The 17200-nt window shown below is 41.2% G+C and overlaps 1 protein-coding gene across 3 annotated transcripts; it reads right to left on the reverse strand.

Moving 5' to 3' along the window:
* Positions 1-856: 856 nt before the first annotated feature.
* Positions 857-16937, reverse strand: LOC135539852 (syntaxin-16-like). Of its 3 annotated transcripts, none has more exons than XM_064966030.1 (8): positions 16433-16937; positions 5383-5490; positions 4942-5082; positions 3645-3807; positions 3356-3444; positions 2513-2656; positions 2236-2316; positions 857-2107 (listed from the first exon to the last, which is right to left on the reverse strand). In XM_064966030.1, exons 1-8 carry the CDS (start codon positions 16562-16564, stop codon positions 2006-2008), a joined length of 960 nt encoding a protein of 319 aa, XP_064822102.1. In that variant the 5' UTR covers positions 16565-16937; the 3' UTR covers positions 857-2005. The 3 variants fall into 3 exon arrangements, with proteins under 3 accessions (XP_064822102.1, XP_064822103.1, XP_064822105.1); XM_064966031.1 differs by having other exon boundaries at positions 16484-16935; XM_064966033.1 differs by lacking the exon at positions 16433-16937 and adding an exon at positions 5627-14147.
* Positions 16938-17200: the final 263 nt, after the last annotated feature.

Raw genomic sequence — 17200 nt, forward strand, 5'->3', positions numbered from 1 at the left:
AATAGCTGTGGGTCAGAAAATGACTTGGGTCCAGGTTGCTTGCTGCAGGTTATTCAGTCGACCAGGCGATTTTGGGGCTCCGAGTCTCCGGCAGAAACCTTGAATTCGAGCACCACATTCGCCACCTTTGGACAAAGCGACTGATTGATGCACTTTATCGTACATCCTGCTTTTCATAGAGAAGTGTCACAGCTGAGGTTGAATTAGATGCCTTTTCCATATTTTTGTATAGTAACGTTAGTCTTTTCCACTTTGATTTTACGGGGGAAATGACCAAAACGTACTGATTTAAGAAATCTATTTCACACACTATCTAACCCTCCTTTTGCAAAGTTTTCTTGGATCTCTGAAACTGCTGCTACAAACCTAATGCAATGCATCACTTTTTTTTACTGCTAATATCCACAATCGTTAAAAAAACAAAGCAAGCTGATATACCACAAGGACATAGCAGGGTTTTTTTCCACACAACACGAGCAATGCTGATTTACCATTGAAGTGTGTCTGTATAACTAAATATTATGTAAGGAATAATCAACGGAGGGGCTTATGAGTTCTATGGGGAATAATACACGACGTGCAACTGCCCTTTTAACGGAGTTCCATTATTTTACAGAGAACGCAGAGCCCGGAGATGATTCTCTTTCATACCATGGCTATAATTTAACATTAGCCACTAGACGTGTGTTTACTAGATGGCGACAGTAGTTGCCGTGTTTTCCAAACAGACTTGCTAACCAAACCATCAGTCCTAGCTTGCTATTATGAAAATCGAATTCAACAATCAATACTGTTTTAAATTAGACTTTTGCTTTCAAAAGCTGCTCAAAGTAAAATGCTTCATAGGAAACAGTAGTGTGAGAAAAAGGTACTCAATTTTTAATTGATTTTGTAGTGGAATGGGCAAAGTCATTTCTGAGATCAAGGCTTGATCACAATTTTCATCCCCATACTTTAGGCCAAAGACACAATGTAGGCTACTCAATACATCTTTGTCATATTAGACAAAAAACGTTGAACTTTTATACAATTTAAATTCAAAATAAATAATTATAATTTCATATTATACAGAAGACCGTTTCACAGCCATGAAACCATACCCATCAGTCTTTCGATATGTGCAAACTTTGAGGGATAAAAGACTAGAACAAACTGAACTGATGTGTTAGTTAGCAATATCAGACAATAGAAGGTCATGAAACAAAAGAAAGCAGTCATCAAGTGATCTAAATGTGCAAATTCATTACAGACACTACTCTTGGTAGAGACATGATGGTCAACTACAGCTCTTAACCCAAAAGGTTGTTTTTGGTATTCAATGAATCAGCTAATGTAGTTTGTCAGCCACTTAGATGCAAACCTTGTCATTTCTCTCTCAAAAAAGTAACCATGATAAAGTGAAAAATCAAATGCAAAAATGACCAGGGTCGTGTAGAATTGCCACGAGACACAAATGTTCCTTGTTCATAGACATTCAATATTCATCTAGTTGACTAGTTGAGTTGTCAGGATTCTTCTCTTGAAAACAGACATTGGAGGGCAGGGCTTACAGCTATAGCTTACAATAAAACTGGACATATGATGCTTACGCTCACACAAGTAAACCACTTATTTGCTTGAAAAACAAGCAAAATGTGTGGCCATGACAATTAATCAGTAGTCTTCCACAAGGGAATTTAAGGAGTGTTTTTTCTGTGTTTGTTTGCAGCAGGAACCATGACAGATGGAGGGTACAGTCATGTTTAAGAGAGTATTGGGGCGGACAGTGGCCATGTGTGCAGGCCAGTTGAAAAGTGAAATAGGAACTCTCCCTAGCTGTCCTCTCTTAGGGATCATGCATTCAATACATCTTCATGAGCCATACAGAGAGAGATTCGGGAAGTGTGATTGGAAAGTTGGACAGATTGTACTTTAAACGATACTGACAGACACTCCTCACACAAGCACACAGAGATGCACACAAAACATAAACACACAGACATACCAAAAGCAAAGGAATGCATCACTAGAACTTGGTCCCAAATAGAATAAGTATTAGAACAACTACTATAACAGTAAGAATTAAAATAACCAGCATCTTTCGGTTTTTCTTCTGATACTGTTCAGCCTGCAAGAAAACAAAGAGAGAAAATGTTTTAACTAAGTTTGTTGGCAAGATAACATCGTTCCCTTTTTTTGTGGACATAATCAACAATTGGGCTGAAACATCAACAATTCTTAACATTGTGTCCTCACCTTTTGTAACTGTTTTAACCCCTCGTCTGTTTTGACACATGATTGCTCCACATTGAAGTCAATTCTGTCAAGTACTGTGCCCTGATATTGGAGAAAGAAAATCAGATGGAAGACAAAGTCATATATTTTTTTTATTAGTTTGATAGTGATGTAAATCAGATATTATTCATATTACTGCAGTCAAATTAAATTATGGATAAATGGACTGTATAGCTTAAACTTTATTTCCATATAATTGTCGTGTTTCCAAACACTGAAAATGGTTTCCCTCACAGACCTGTTCCACCACCATTCCTGCCAGGTCTCGGAAAATCTCATTCAGGTCGGTGATGGACTGGACTATCTGTCGGACCTCTCTCTCACGTTCCTCCACCATCACTGTGTTCTGCTCTACCAGGACCAGCTGGTCATCTGTAAACCCCTGGGTGAGATCAGAGATATGGGCTCAGCGAGATATAACTTTGTCTGCATCCCAAAATGGTGCCATATTCCCTTTATAGTGAACTACTTTTTTTTTCTTTTCCTTTTTGTGGTATCCAATTGTTAGTAGTTACTATCTTGTCTCATCGCTACAACTCCCGTACGGGCTCGAGAGAGACGAAGGTCGAAAGCCATGCGTCCTCCGAAACACAATCCAACCAAACCGCACTGCTTCTTAACACAGCGCGCATCCAACCCGGAAGCCAGCCGCACCAATGTGTCGGAGGAAACACCGTGCACCTGGCCACCTGGTTAGCGTGCACTGCGCCCGGCCCGCCACAGGAGTCACTAGTGCGCGATGAGACAAGGATAACTCTAGTGTAAATAATAGTGTGATATTTATAATGGAAAGTATGTCAACATTTTGGTGGCTATCCAAATAAATCATGTGGTATCAGATGAGTATTGTTAAAATTTAAAGGTTTTACATTGCGATAAAGCACAACACCCATTGATTTTCATTAGGCTTCAAGTCAACTTATTGGAACTCACATTCTTGTTACATTTAGCAAAAACAAGACATTTGTCTATGCATTACTATATTAATTTAACCAGGATATTATATTTTTCCTGAGAGATATGCATGAACACCTATGCTGATCAGGTAAATGTCAAAATACACTGTCAGTTCCAAGCTCACCATTTCATATAGTGCCAGGTCTTCATCCTCCTCCATTAGAGGACCAGAGTCAAAAAAGTGTTTGGATCTCTCCTCACGATTCTTCATGCCTGTAACAGAAAGCATCAACATTATGACAATAAAAGAGACATATGATATGAGGGTGGAGGTGAAAACAAAGATAAATGTAGAGAGTGTTTGTGTAAGGAGAGAGAGAAGTGAGGGATGGAAGACTTGAAACTAATAGAAAGAAAACAATTCAGAAAGGATAGTTGTGAGGTATAGGAGTAAATACTGAGTGAGTGCTTACGTTTCAGATAGCTGGACTGCGTGTGTCTGAAGTTGGTGGACAGCTCTTGCAAGCTCCCTGCCAATGAGGACACCACATTTCTCAGCAGCCTCTCCTCCTGCTCTGTGCAGTGGCCACAGCGAGTCTGCAGACCTGTCACTGCACGCTGACACCGGTGGAACATCTACACAGACAAAGGAGAGAGCAATACATCTTTGCCATAAGACAAAAGACCTTTGTACAATTTAAATTCGAAATAAATAATTATCATCAACACAGACCCAAGAAAATGAGAGCACGGAGAAATGCTCACTGAAAAATATTTTTCTTATTCTACTATATAACAAGAATGGCCAATAATTGTTGACATACAGTATTACATCAGAAGGCTCTATTTACCGTAGCCCCTTATAAAAGCCAAATGTTAACATGTACAAGAAGTCTTAAATATGATCAGATCATACTAACAAATTAATATTCATAACAATAAGTTAGGAACTCATAATTGTCATACTTGAGTAAAAGTAAAGATACCTTAATAGAAAATGACTCAATAAAAGTCACCCAGTAAAATACTACTTGAGTAAAAGTTTACAAGTATTTGGTTTTAAATATACTTGTATCAAAAGTAAATGCAATTGCTTAAAATATACTCAATTATCAAGAGTAAAAGTATAAATCATTTCAAATTCCTTATATTAAGCTAACCAGACAGCACAATTGTTATTATTTTTACAGACAGAGCACACTCAGACATAATTTACAAATTAAGCATTTGTGTTTTTTATGAGTGCGCCAGATCAGGGGCAGTCGGTATGACCAAGGATGTTCACTTGATAAGAGTGTGAATTGGACAATTTTCCTGGCCTGCTAACAATTCCAAATGTAAGAAGTTCTTCAGGGAAAATGTATGGAGTAAAAAGTACATTATTTTCTTTAGGAATGTAGTGGAGTAAAAGTTGTCAAAAATATAAATACTGTAGTAACGTGAAGTACAGATACCCAAAAAAGTATTTATACTCAAGTACTTTGCATAGGCATTGGCTTTTCCAGAAGGCCACTTATGAGGTGTGTCACCATTTGCCTCAGCAGGTTTCCTATGTAGTAATAATAAATGTGACTTCTCTTCAAAGTTCTTTCAATGTGGTTTCTTTCAAATGGGGTTTATTGTATAGAATGTGGTTTCTTTCAATGGGGTTTCTTGTTTGCCTCAGCGGGTTTCCTATGTAATAACAGTTATAATTGTAGTAGTGACTTCTCTTCAAAGTTCTTTCAATGGGGTTTCTTGTATAGACTCCCATCTCTGTCACTAACCTACCTGTGTGATCTCCTGAGTGGTGATCTCTATGGCATGCTCCTCTTCGCTGCTGTCATCGAGGGTAGGGCGGTTCATGTGCTTGTCATGGAGGGCGGCCAGCTCCTTCATTTTCTGCCGGACCCGTGTGATTTCATACTGAATCTGATAGCCCACGCAACCACAGGATTTACACATGAGAGGTACGAGAAAACTAGACACCGAAAGATCCAAAGTTCCAAATAAGAAATACATTTTAAAGAAAGACGAGTGAGATTGGATTTAGGAATTTTATATAGACTAATACATATTAGGCCGACATTTTGTAAAGTATCTAGCTCAATAGTTTAATTGTTTGTGATGGTGAAATTAAGCATTTGAAGTCTGCTGCTTTGAGAAGAGACGAGTAATAAACATAATAACTTTTCATACTGAAGTAGTTAAGAGCATGTGATTGTTTCTTACCTCAACGACCCCATCTACCCACTTGGGCGGCAGTCTCTTGGTGACTCCGACGGCAGCTTCTGGGTCCAGACTGATCCCTGAGACCAAGGCCATGCGGTCATCAGCCAACTGACAGTAAAATCATACACATTACACAGTTATCACTACCCATTTGAAACATTGTAGACTTTCCAACCAATACAACACAGCATGGTTTATTATTTTTTCTGTATGACAGTTTGGATACGAGGAAATTAGACAGTACCTCATCAAGCTCCTAATGTGATTGGCAGACCCCAGCGAAGTCCCATCCAATGAGGAGAGAGGGAGAGGTGAGATGAAGTAAGACAGCAGTGACAGTAAGTGAGACCCAGACAAAAAGCAGTGATCAGCTTCACACAGAGACATTTTGCATGCACTCGCAGACACTGTTTAAAGAGGGATCATGCACAAAATGTCTCATTTTGAGTCACCAGATTGTCTGAAAAAAAGTCTAATGAATTTTATGTCAATCAATTGAGGTTCTTCAAACCTGTGAAATCCCCCTTTAAAATGTATCTGAGAAACCTATAAAAATTGTGAGGAACAAATCATTGGATATGCAATAAAAAATATAAAAAATTCCTGTGATATATTAATATATATACACATACACACAAACACGGTCGGAATAATACTGTGAAATTGTAAAAATTATGAAAATGCCCTTTTAGTGTAATGGAATGGAATTTTAGTGGAGTGGAATGTCAGCCTGTTTTGAAGGGATGGAGCTTTGGCCTGCCTGGGGACATCACACCAATAATGTTTGTAGCACGAAGTTGTGTTGCTGCCATGTTGTGTTATTTCCATGTTGCCATGTGTTTCTACTATGCTGTGTTTTCATGTGTTGCTGTCATGCTATGTTGCGGTCTTAGGTCTCTCTTTATGAAATGTTTTGGTGTCTCGTTGTGATGTGTATTTTCTTTAGTCTGCCGACTAAAACATCCAGAGCTTCCCGAAGACTCTGTTCATGTGCAGATCACGTGCTGCGTATGTGCACACTAAGTAGCCAGTTTATTAGGTACACTAGTACCAGGCCAGAACCACCTTTGCCTCCAGAACAGCTTGAATTCTCCGGGCAATGAAGCATTGCTCAATTGGTATCAAGGGACCTAACGTGTGCCAGGAAAACATTCCCCACTCTTGCTGCTGACGCCAAATCCTGACTCTGACAACATGATGCAACAGGAAACGGGATTAGTCAAACAAGGCAATGTTTTTCCACTCCTCAATTATCAGGTATTGGTGACTGCGTGCCCACTGGAGCCGCTTCTTGTTTTTTAGCTGATAGGAGTCGAACCCGGTGTGGTTGTCTGCTACAATAGTCCATTCATGACAAGGGCTGACGAGATATGGGTTCTGCACACCACCATTGTACTGCGCCGTTATTTGCGTGTTTGTGGTCCGCCTGTTAGCTTGCACGATTCTTGCCATTGTCCTACGACCTCTCATCAACAAGCTGTTTTCGTCCACAGGACCACCACTGACTGGATGTTTGTCGCACCATTCTCTGTAAACCCCAGACACTGTCGTGCATGAAAAGCCCAGTTCCTGATATACTGGGACTGGCGCGCCTGGCACCGACGTTCATACCACGCTCAAAATCACTTAGATCACTTGTTTTGCCCATTCTAACACTCAATCGAACAGTAACTGACTGCCTTGATGCTCGCTATATATAGCAAGCCACGACCACAAGACTCACTTTCTGTAGGAGCAAACCATTTTCGTGAACAGGGTGCTGTACCTAATAAATTCTCTACACGCAAAGAACAGGCTACTCAGGCGAATGGTGCTTGTTTATTAAAGTTAGATCAAGCTGAATCAATGTCTGCAAGATCTCACAATATTCTACATAACAGAACCAAATATAATAGCACAACGTTACCGTAAGACAAAAACACCACAGCATTTAATTGTGAATGATAATTCTTCAAGTTTTACCCATAGTAACCAACCATCAGATCTCAATCAGTATAATGGGGATTTGAATTTTGACCTTGAGTTATATAGTGTTGTTTTGAATGATGTACACTGAGCAAATTTTAGAGAACACGTTGTTAAACTGTAGCATAGCCTATCTGTATATTTTGTCTAGAGATGCACATGGTTGAGTTTTGGCCTCATGAGAAAAACAAATTGTGTTTTTGTCTTGCAGTAACATTACATTGTGCCATTACATTTCGGTTCTGTTATATGATCTTGCAGACATTGAGTGAGCTTGATCTAACTTTCCCCTAGTAGCCTGTTCTCCGCACAGGGGCGCGTTAGAGCGGATCACTTTTGTCAAGACGTTGACCAACGTTGGTCTCCGCCTTTCAAAGTGTGTTGCGTTATGGGTATAAAAAAAAAGTTGCCACTACATGTCGACTGCATGAACTACACAAAAATCATGTGATCAAAAGTCATGCCGTTTTTGATGAAGTCAGATTCAAGTCGCTGCAGTGTCTTCTCGCCAACTGCACCATGCAGCCATCACTTGCATTGTGGGGGGCACAATTTATCAACCAATCATTTGGGGTGTTTTTGTTTGACCCACGAGAACGTGTCCAAAGATGTGACTGAAACAGGAACCAACTTTTCCTCGATACTAAAGCTACAGGGGATACAAATGAAAGTGATATTTCAGACCTCTCTAACCAATTAATTGTACACGTTAGGTTTTCAGTTTGTGATATGGGGGTATAGAAAAGTGTATTTGGACATTTATAAAGAAAAACTTATATAAACAATGTTGATCTGAGCCTTGCTGTTGAAAAACCACTATAGTGTCCGACTTTCGGCTGTCACAGATTCATATCCCCTGACTTCACTTGCCGACAGTTGGATCCACAGCCACTCTGAATTAGTTACAGGGATACTTCAAGATTTTGGCAAATAAGCCATTTATCTACTTGCCCTGAGTCAGATGAAATCATAGATACCATGTCTCTGCATCCAGTATGAAGGAAGTTAGAGGTAGTTTCGCAAACCAATGCTAACTAGCATTAGAGCAATGACTGGATGTCTATGGTATCTACTACTGTAGCATGCTAGCAGTTATCATAGACTTCTAGTCATTGCGCTAACTCTAGTTAGAAACTTCCTTCAAACTGCACGCAGAGACATACAAATGGTATCCACGAGTTAATCTAGGGTAAGTAGATGCCAATAACAGTTAGTTTGTAGTTTTCCCCCTCCAGACTCAGACCACTCCCAGACAGTTCTAGAAAAATTATTGCTTGAGAAATGGTTCTTTGAGTTTCTTTTTTTACCATTTAAATTGAAAACAAATCACTGTAAGGGTACTTAATTGTTACCCATAAATTATTTGAGATAAAAATAGCTGCATTGGACATTGAACTCCCTGAGATCAATTCCAAAATGGCGACCATAATAGTAAGGCACAACAGAGGGTAGTGCGTACAGCCCAGTACATCACTGGGGCCAAGCTTCCTGCCATCCAGGACATATATATTAGGCAACGTCAGAGGAAGGCCCAAAAGAAATGTCAAAGACTCCAGTCACCCAAGTCATAGAATGTTCTCTCTGCAACCGCAAAGGAAGCGGTACCGGAGTGCCAAGTCTAGGTCCAAAAGGCTCCTTAACAGCTTCTACCTCCAAGCCATAAGACTGCCGAATAACTCATCAAATGGACACCCCCCCCCTTTGTTTTTACACTGCTCCTACTCGCTGTTTATTAAAACTAACTAAAACTTAATTAATTAGCTAAAAATTTCCAAGATGGCATAGCAGTTCAGACGTCTTTTGTCCTCATCTTGTCGTGTCCCGTATATATATATATATTTACAACTTTTTTCACATACCTTTCTATATATATTTTTTAATTTTCCATAAACTCATCTTCAAAACACTCTCCTGCAACCCGCCTCACCAATTTATATTTATAAAAAAAGTATTATTTACCTCAAATCTGTAATCCTCCAAGAAGCTAGCCTGAGGCTAGCCAGAAGCTAATCCAGAAGCTAATTAGAAGCTAATCAGAAGCTAGTTAGCTTCTTTACTGGCTAATCGTTAGTATTCAGCTAACCATGGTTTGTGGTCATCAGCTATCCTTTAGCTCGAAAATCTATCGCCATTTTTTTCGGCGCGGCTCGGAACGGAACATACCGGACCAATTTTTCTCTCCATGTCCCTGGATTTCAACCGCTAACTCTGGACATTCATACCTGGATCTCACAGCTAGCTAGCTGCTATCCGTGTGACTATCGGCTTTCGTCGATTCCGGAGCAAACATCAATTATTCCGGAGCTAGCCAGCTGAAGAGTTCTATCAATCACTCCTGGGCTACAATCACCTATCCGGACCCGTTTTACTGCCTACGCGGAGCCCCACCGGGCCTTCACAACTGGACTGCTGACGTTATCTACCCGAAGGAGTTATCCGGCTGGCTCCTCCGTCGCGACGTTACCTGAACGCCCATCTGCGGCACGCTAACCGTTAGCTGTCTTATCGGCTGCTATCTGAATAGACAATATTTTTTTTCTTATTTTTTTTCTTCTTGGGCCTCTATAACTATATCTATTGTTTTTGTTGTTGTTGTGTGATTTGGATTTATCCCCTCTACCACACGGAACCCCACTAATCTACTGACGGAACACAAGAGGTGGCTAATAACAGACCTCCATCCTATGCTAGCTTGCTACCGATGGCCTGGCTAGCTGTCTAAATCGCCTTGACCCCCAACCAACCTCTCTACTCACTGGACCCTTTTGATCACTCGACTAAGCATGCCTCTACTTAGTGTCAATATGCTTTGTCCATTGCTGTTCTGGTTAGTGTTTATTGGCTTATTTTACTGTAGAGCCTCTAGTCCTGCTCACTATACCTTATCCAACCTATTAGTTCCACCACCCACACATGCAATGACATCTCCTGGTTTCAATGATGTTTCTAGAGACAATATCTCTCTCTTCATCACTAAATACCTAGGTTTACCTCCACTGTATTCACATCCTACCATACCTTTGTCTGTACATTATACCTTGATGCTATTTTATCGCCCCCAGAAACCTACTTTTACTCTCTGTTCCAGACGTTCTAGACGACCAATTCTTATTGCTTTCAGCCGCACCCTTATTCTACTCCTCCTCTGTTCCTCTGGCGATGTAGAGGTGAATCCAGGCCCTGCAGTGCCTAGCTCCACTCCTATTCCCCAGGCGCTCTCTTTTGACGACTTCTGTAACCGTAATAGCCTTGGTTTCATGCATGTTAATATTAGAAGCCTCCTCCATAAGTTTGTTCTATTCACTGCTTTAGCACACTCTGCCAACCCGGATGTTCTAGCTGTGTCTGAATCCTGGCTTAGGAAGAACACCAAAAATTCTGAAATTTTAATCCCAAACTACAACATTTTCAGACAAGGTAGAACTGCCAAAGGGGGCGGTGTTGCAATCTACTGCAAAGATAGCCTGCAGAGTTCTGTCCTACTATCCAGGTTTGTACCCAAACAATTTGAACTTCTACTTTTAAAAATCCACCTCTCTAAAAACAAGTCTCTCACCGTTGCCGCCTGCTATAGACCACCCTCTGCCCCCAGCTGTGCTCTAGACACCATATGTGAACTGATTGCCCCCCATCTATCTTCAGAGCTCGTGCTGCTAGGCGACCTAAACTGGAACATGCTTAACACCCCAGCCATCCTACAATCTAAACTAGATGCCCTCAATCTCACACAAATTATCAATGAACCTACCAGGTACCTCCCCAAAGCCTTAAACACGGGCACCCTCATAGATATCATCCTAACCAACTTGCCCTCTAAATACACCTCTGCTGTCTTCAACCAAGATCTCAGCGATCACTGCCTCATTGCCTGCATCCGTAATGGGTCAGCGGTCAAACGACCCCCACTCATCACTGTCAAACGCTCCCTGAAACACTTCAGCGAGCAGGCCTTTCTAATCGACCTGGCCGGGGTATCCTGGAAGGATATTGATCCCATCCCATCAGTAGAGGATGCCTGGATATTTTTTTTAAATGCCTTCCTAACCATCTTAAATAAACATGCCCCATTCAAGAAATTTAGAACCAGGAACAGATATAGCCCTTGGTTCTCCCCAGACCTGACTGCCCTTAACCAACACAACAACATAATATGGCGTTCTGCATTAGCATCGAACAGCCCCCGTGATATGCAGCTGTTCAGGGAAGCTAGAAACCATTATACACAGGCAGTTAGAAAAGCTAAGGCTAGCCTTTTCAAGCAGAAATTTGCTTCCTGCAACACTAACTCAAAAAAGTTCTGGGACATTGTAAAGTCCATGGACAATAAGAACACCTCCTCCCAGCTGCCCACTGCACTGAAGATAGGAAACACTGTCACCACTGATAAATCCACCATAATTGAGAATTTCAATAGGCATTTTTCTACGGCTGGCCATGCTTTCCACCTGGCTACTCCTACCCCGGTCAACAGCACTGCACCCCCCACAGCAACTCGCCCAAGCCTTCCCCATTTCTCCTTCTCCCAAATCCATTAAGCTGATGTTCTGAAAGAGCTGCAAAATCTGGACCCCTACAAATCAGCCGGGCTAGACAATCTGGACCCTTACTTTCTAAAATTATCTGCCGAAATTGTTGCCACCCCTATTACTAACCTGTTCAACCTCTCTTTTGTATCGTCTGAGATCCCCAAAGATTGGAAAGCAGCTGCGGTCATCCCCCTCTTCAAAGGGGGGGACACTCTTGACCCAAACTGCTACAGACCTATATCTATCCTACCATGCCTTTCTAAGGTCGTCGAAAGCCAAGTCAACAAACAGATTACCGACCATTTCGAATCTCACCATACCTTCTCTGCTATGCAATCTGGTTTCAGAGCTGGTCATGGGTGCACCTCAGCCACGCTCAAGGTCCTAAATGATATCTTAACCGCCATCGATAAGAAACATTATAGTGCAGCCGTATTCATTGATCTGGCCAAGGCTTTCGACTCTGTCAATCACCACATCCTCATCGGCAGACTCAACAGCCTTGGTTTCTCAAATGATTGCCTCGCCTGGTTCACCAACTACTCCTCTGATAGAGTTGTGTGTCAAATCGGAGGGTCTGCTGTCCGGACCTCTGGCAGTCTCTATGGGGGTGCCACAGGGTTCAATTCTTGGACCGACTCTCTTCTCTGTATACATCAATGAGGTCGCTCTTGCTGCTGGTGAGTCTCTGATCCACCTCTACGCAGACGACACCATTCTGTATACTTCTGGCCCTTCTTTGGACACTGTGTTAACAACCCTCCAGGCAAGCTTCAATGCCATACAACTCTCCTTCCGTGGCCTCCAATTGCTCTTAAATATAACTAAAACTAAATGCATGCTCTTCAACCGATCGCTACCTGCACCTGCCCGCCTGTCCAACATCACTACTCTGGACGGCTCTGACTTAGAATACGTGGACAACTACAAATACTTAGGTGTCTGGTTAGACTGTAAACTCTCCTTCCAGACCCATATCAAACATCTCCAATCCAAAGTCAAATCTAGAATTGGCTTCCTATTTCGCAACAAAGCATCCTTCACTCATGCTGCCAAACATACCCTTGTAAAACTGACCATCCTACTAATCCTCGACTTTGGCGATGTCATTTACAAAATAGCCTCCAATACCCTACTCAACAAATTGGATGCAGTCTATCACAGTGCAATCAGTTTTGTCACCAAAGCCCCATATACTAACCTGTACACTCTCGTTGGCTGGCCCTCGCTTCATACTCGTCGCCAAACCCACTGGCTCCATGTCATCTACAATACCCTATTAGGTAAAGTCCCCCCTTATCTCAGCTCGCTGGTCACCATAGCATCTCCCACCTGTAGCACACACTCCAGCAAGTATATCTCTCTAGTCACCCCCAAAACCAATTCTTTCTTTGGCCGCCTCTCCTTCCAGTTCTCTGCTGCCAATGACTGGAACGAACAACAAAAATCTCTGAAACTGGAATCACTTATCTCCCTCACTAGCTTTAAGAACCAACTGTCAGAGCAGCTCACAGATTACTGCATCTGTACATAGCCCAACAACTACCTCTTTCCCTACTGTATTTAATTACTTTATTTATTTTGCTCCTTTGCACCCCATTATTTTTATTTCTACTTTGCACATTCTTCCATTGCAAATCTACCATTCCAGTGTTTTACTTGCTATATTGTATTTACTTTGCCACCATGGCCTTTTTTTTGCCTTTACCTCCCTTATCTCACCTCATTTGCTCACATCGTATATAGACTTGTTTATACTGTATTATTGACTGTATGTTTGTTTTACTCCATGTGTAACTCTGTGTCGTTGTGTGTCGAACCGCTTTGCTTTATCTTGGCCAGGTCGCAATTGTAAATGAGAACTTGTTCTCAACTTGCCTACCTGGTTAAATAAAGGTGAAATAAATAAAAAATTTAAACTATGCATAGTCACTTTACCCTTACATACATGAACAAATTACCGACTAACCTGTACCCGCGCACATCGACTCAGTACTGGTACCTCCTGTATATAGCCTCGTTATTGTTATTTATTGTGTTACTTTTAATTTTAGTTTCTTTTTTACTTTTGTTTATTTAGTAAATATTTTCTTAACTCTTTCTTGAACTGCATGGTTGGTTAAGGGCTTGTAAGTAAGCATTTCACGGTAAGGTCTACCTACACCTGTTGTATTCGGCGCATGTAGGCTCCAGATTGGCGTAGCGGTCGAAGGCACTGCATCTCAGTGCTAGAGGCGTCACTACAGACCCTGGTTCGATCCCGGGCCATGATCAGGAGTCCCATAGGGCGGTGCACAATTGGCCCAGCGTCGTCTGGGTTAGGGGAGGGTTTGGCCGGGGTCGTCCGTCATTCTAAAAATAAGCATTTATTCTTAACTGACTTGCCTAGTTACATTAAGGTTAAATAAAATAAATGTGACAAATACAATTTGATTAGTAGCAACCTATTGAGGTAAAGACACTCATCTTCAGGAGGTAGGCCTACATACATTGGGTCAGTGAAGTGTGACATGAGTGTGTGTGAAGGCAAAGATTTAGGGCTAGCCTATGTCCCCGATCCCCAAATGATTAGCCTAACCACAAAACCATTTCATATAGGCCCAGAGAAAGGAAAGATGCAGGACAACAATTAGTATTATAAAGAGGATTTTGATATGCAGATCACTCAGCATGAGCATGCAGATTGCAGTACGCCATACAAGAGGACACAGTGACAAAAACAAGCATCTCAGAGATATCCATCAGATTTGCTCTTTGATCCAAACAAACATTTGATAGTTGGTGCTATCAGTGCCAAAAATAACCTATCCAAGCTACTATCCACCATCAGGTGAATTTTTCAAAGTCTGGATTGAGATCTACTATGAAGCTGCTTCACACAATAACCGTCCCGGAGTCAAAACACCTACAAGTTCAGAAGGAGGGTGAATGAATGAGCGACTTAAAAGGGAAAACCACAAACAATATAGAGTTTTGAAACTATACAGAGGAAATTAGGCTACAAGATATTATAGACTTACATAGAAAGTATTTGTAAAAGACCCGACATCCTGGTCAATAATGAAAAATGAAATATATACAGTACCAGTCAAGGGTTTGTCTTTATTTTTACATTGTAGAATACTAGACATCAAAACTATTAAATAACACATATGGAATTATGTAGACCATGAAGGCCTGATTCACAGTCTCCTCTGAACAGTTGATGTTGAGATGTGTCTGTTACTTGAACTCTGTGACACATTTATTTGGGCTGCCATTTCTGAGGCTGGTAACTCTAAACATATCCTCTGCAGCAGAGGTAACGCTGGGTCTTCCTTTCCTGTGGTGGTCTTCATGAGAGCCAGTTTCATCATAGCACTTGATGGTTTTTGTGACTGCACTTGAAGAAATGTTCTTAACAAAGTTCTTGCCATTTTCCGGATTGACTGACATTCATGTCTTAAACAAATGATGGACTGTCGTTTCTCTTTGCTTATTTGAGCTGTTCTTGCCATACTATGGACTTGGTCTTTTACCAAATAGGGCTATCTTCTGTATACCACCCCTACTTTGTCACAACACAACTGATTGGCTCAAACGCATTAAGGATAGAAAGAAATTCCACAAATCAACTTAACAAAGCACACTTGTTAATCTAAATGCATTCCAGGTGATTTGTTTAACACTTTTTTGGTTACTACATGATTCTACATGTGTTATTTAATAGTTTTGATGTCTTCAATATTATTCTACAATGTAGAAGATAGTACCTTGAATGAGTAGGTATCCACACTTTTGACTGGTACTTTATTTCAGTGCAGAATGTATGAAATTAAACAATGACCAACAGTGCAAACTCGGTATTCTAAAAATTCTAGCATACAATATCTTAGTAACAACCATATTGATCTAAAGAGCATTAAATAAGTTTTAAAATAACAGTTTACCAAGCACAGGATCAACTAAATCTATAACTGAAACAACAGCACCATCTAGCCTAATCGAGAGGTTGAGGCATGCAATTCACTAAGGCAAAAGGGGAAATACAGAACCCACACACTATCAACAAACACCTCGTGAAATGTAACATGTAGAGTGTTACATTTAACCATCTGTATAACAGAAGACAAGCCAAATCATTCCAGCATGCACTGTTGTTGTGACTTATTAAGTATTGAACATTGCCCCTAAAAATGCATTTCATGTTCTACCTTTATCTTTTACTTAGTTGCTTACTCTGACAAATGCATTCCTTCAATTGACTATCATGGCAAAGGAAAATGCACGCTCTTTGATGATCGGTAGCAAACGGAGCTGGTCAAATATTTTGGCAAGACAGGAAATGCAAGTCGAGGGCATCAGTACTCCAAATGCATACCTCTAACATGACTCAAGGCAAATGTACGCATCTTGCTTGACAGCTATACGCAGCCAACATCAGGTTAATGTTGGGTAGATAGCTAACTAGCGAGTGACTAAGGGAGATATTTAATCAAGTTACGGCTAACATATGAATGTGTTAACTATCATAACACACAAATCAAATGTCAAATCCAGACGATTAACGTTAGACTCACCGCAGCATTGCTACGTGTACTCAGAGTACGACGGGGGTCGTATGTACTCACTTGCTCAGCCAATATCTGCCGATTTTGGATGGCATTGTTCCGCATTAATAAGAAGGCATCGGTCAGGCGCCTAGTCGCCATGATTAATTTACACACGAAGGATGTACAGCTATCAAATAACAACCAGTGGCAACGACGAGAACCTAGCTAGCTAACGTTAACTTACTAGTAAGTTACAATACAAGGAAAGTTAGCTAACGTGAGCTAGCCAGCAAAACAGCAGGCACACTCGCCGACCGGCTAATCGAGGGGTTCTTCCGTTTTCTATCTTCACAATAACATATACTTTGCTATCTGTGGCTTTCACGAAATGCATAAATAAAACCATAAAATACGACCGATACGGTTTGTTTTCAATGAAAAGTGGAAAGGATAGAGCGGGTCGGTGGTAAAAGAACGGCCTTCTCCAGCTACGTGGAACGGGTGCGTTCGTACATTCACTCAGGCTCTCTCGTCCGAGTGTGCTAGAGCGCAGAATAATTGACGAATAGCAATGTTGAATAGGGCCGCTGTCACTAAATGTCGTCAAAAAAACGTAATTAAATTGTTGCCAGAAGCACAGTCACCAACGCTCTGGATAACATGAAAACAACCTAACCAGCTCTGCTAGGGCGGGTAAATGGTCAAAATGAGGTGTTCGCTCATTTGTGTCTGGAAGAAGCCAGCGAACGTTAATTTGTATGCTCGGATCAACCATACTCCTCGGCCAGAACGCTC

Source organism: Oncorhynchus masou, chromosome 5 (assembly GCF_036934945.1).
Source record: "Oncorhynchus masou masou isolate Uvic2021 chromosome 5, UVic_Omas_1.1, whole genome shotgun sequence".
Taxonomy (NCBI): domain Eukaryota; kingdom Metazoa; phylum Chordata; class Actinopteri; order Salmoniformes; family Salmonidae; genus Oncorhynchus; species Oncorhynchus masou.

Coding starts and splice junctions, on each gene's coding strand:
- LOC135539852 (XM_064966030.1), bottom strand. CDS start 16,564: ATGGCGACTAGGCGCCTGACCGATGCCTTCTTATTAATGCGGAACAAT. Junction 5,083..5,382: donor GGGTAGATGGGGTCGTTGAG/GTAAGAAACAAT, acceptor GTGGGCTATCAG/ATTCAGTATGAAATCACACG. Junction 2,108..2,235: donor GGTTAAAACAGTTACAAAAG/GTGAGGACACAA, acceptor GTTTTCTTGCAG/GCTGAACAGTATCAGAAGAA.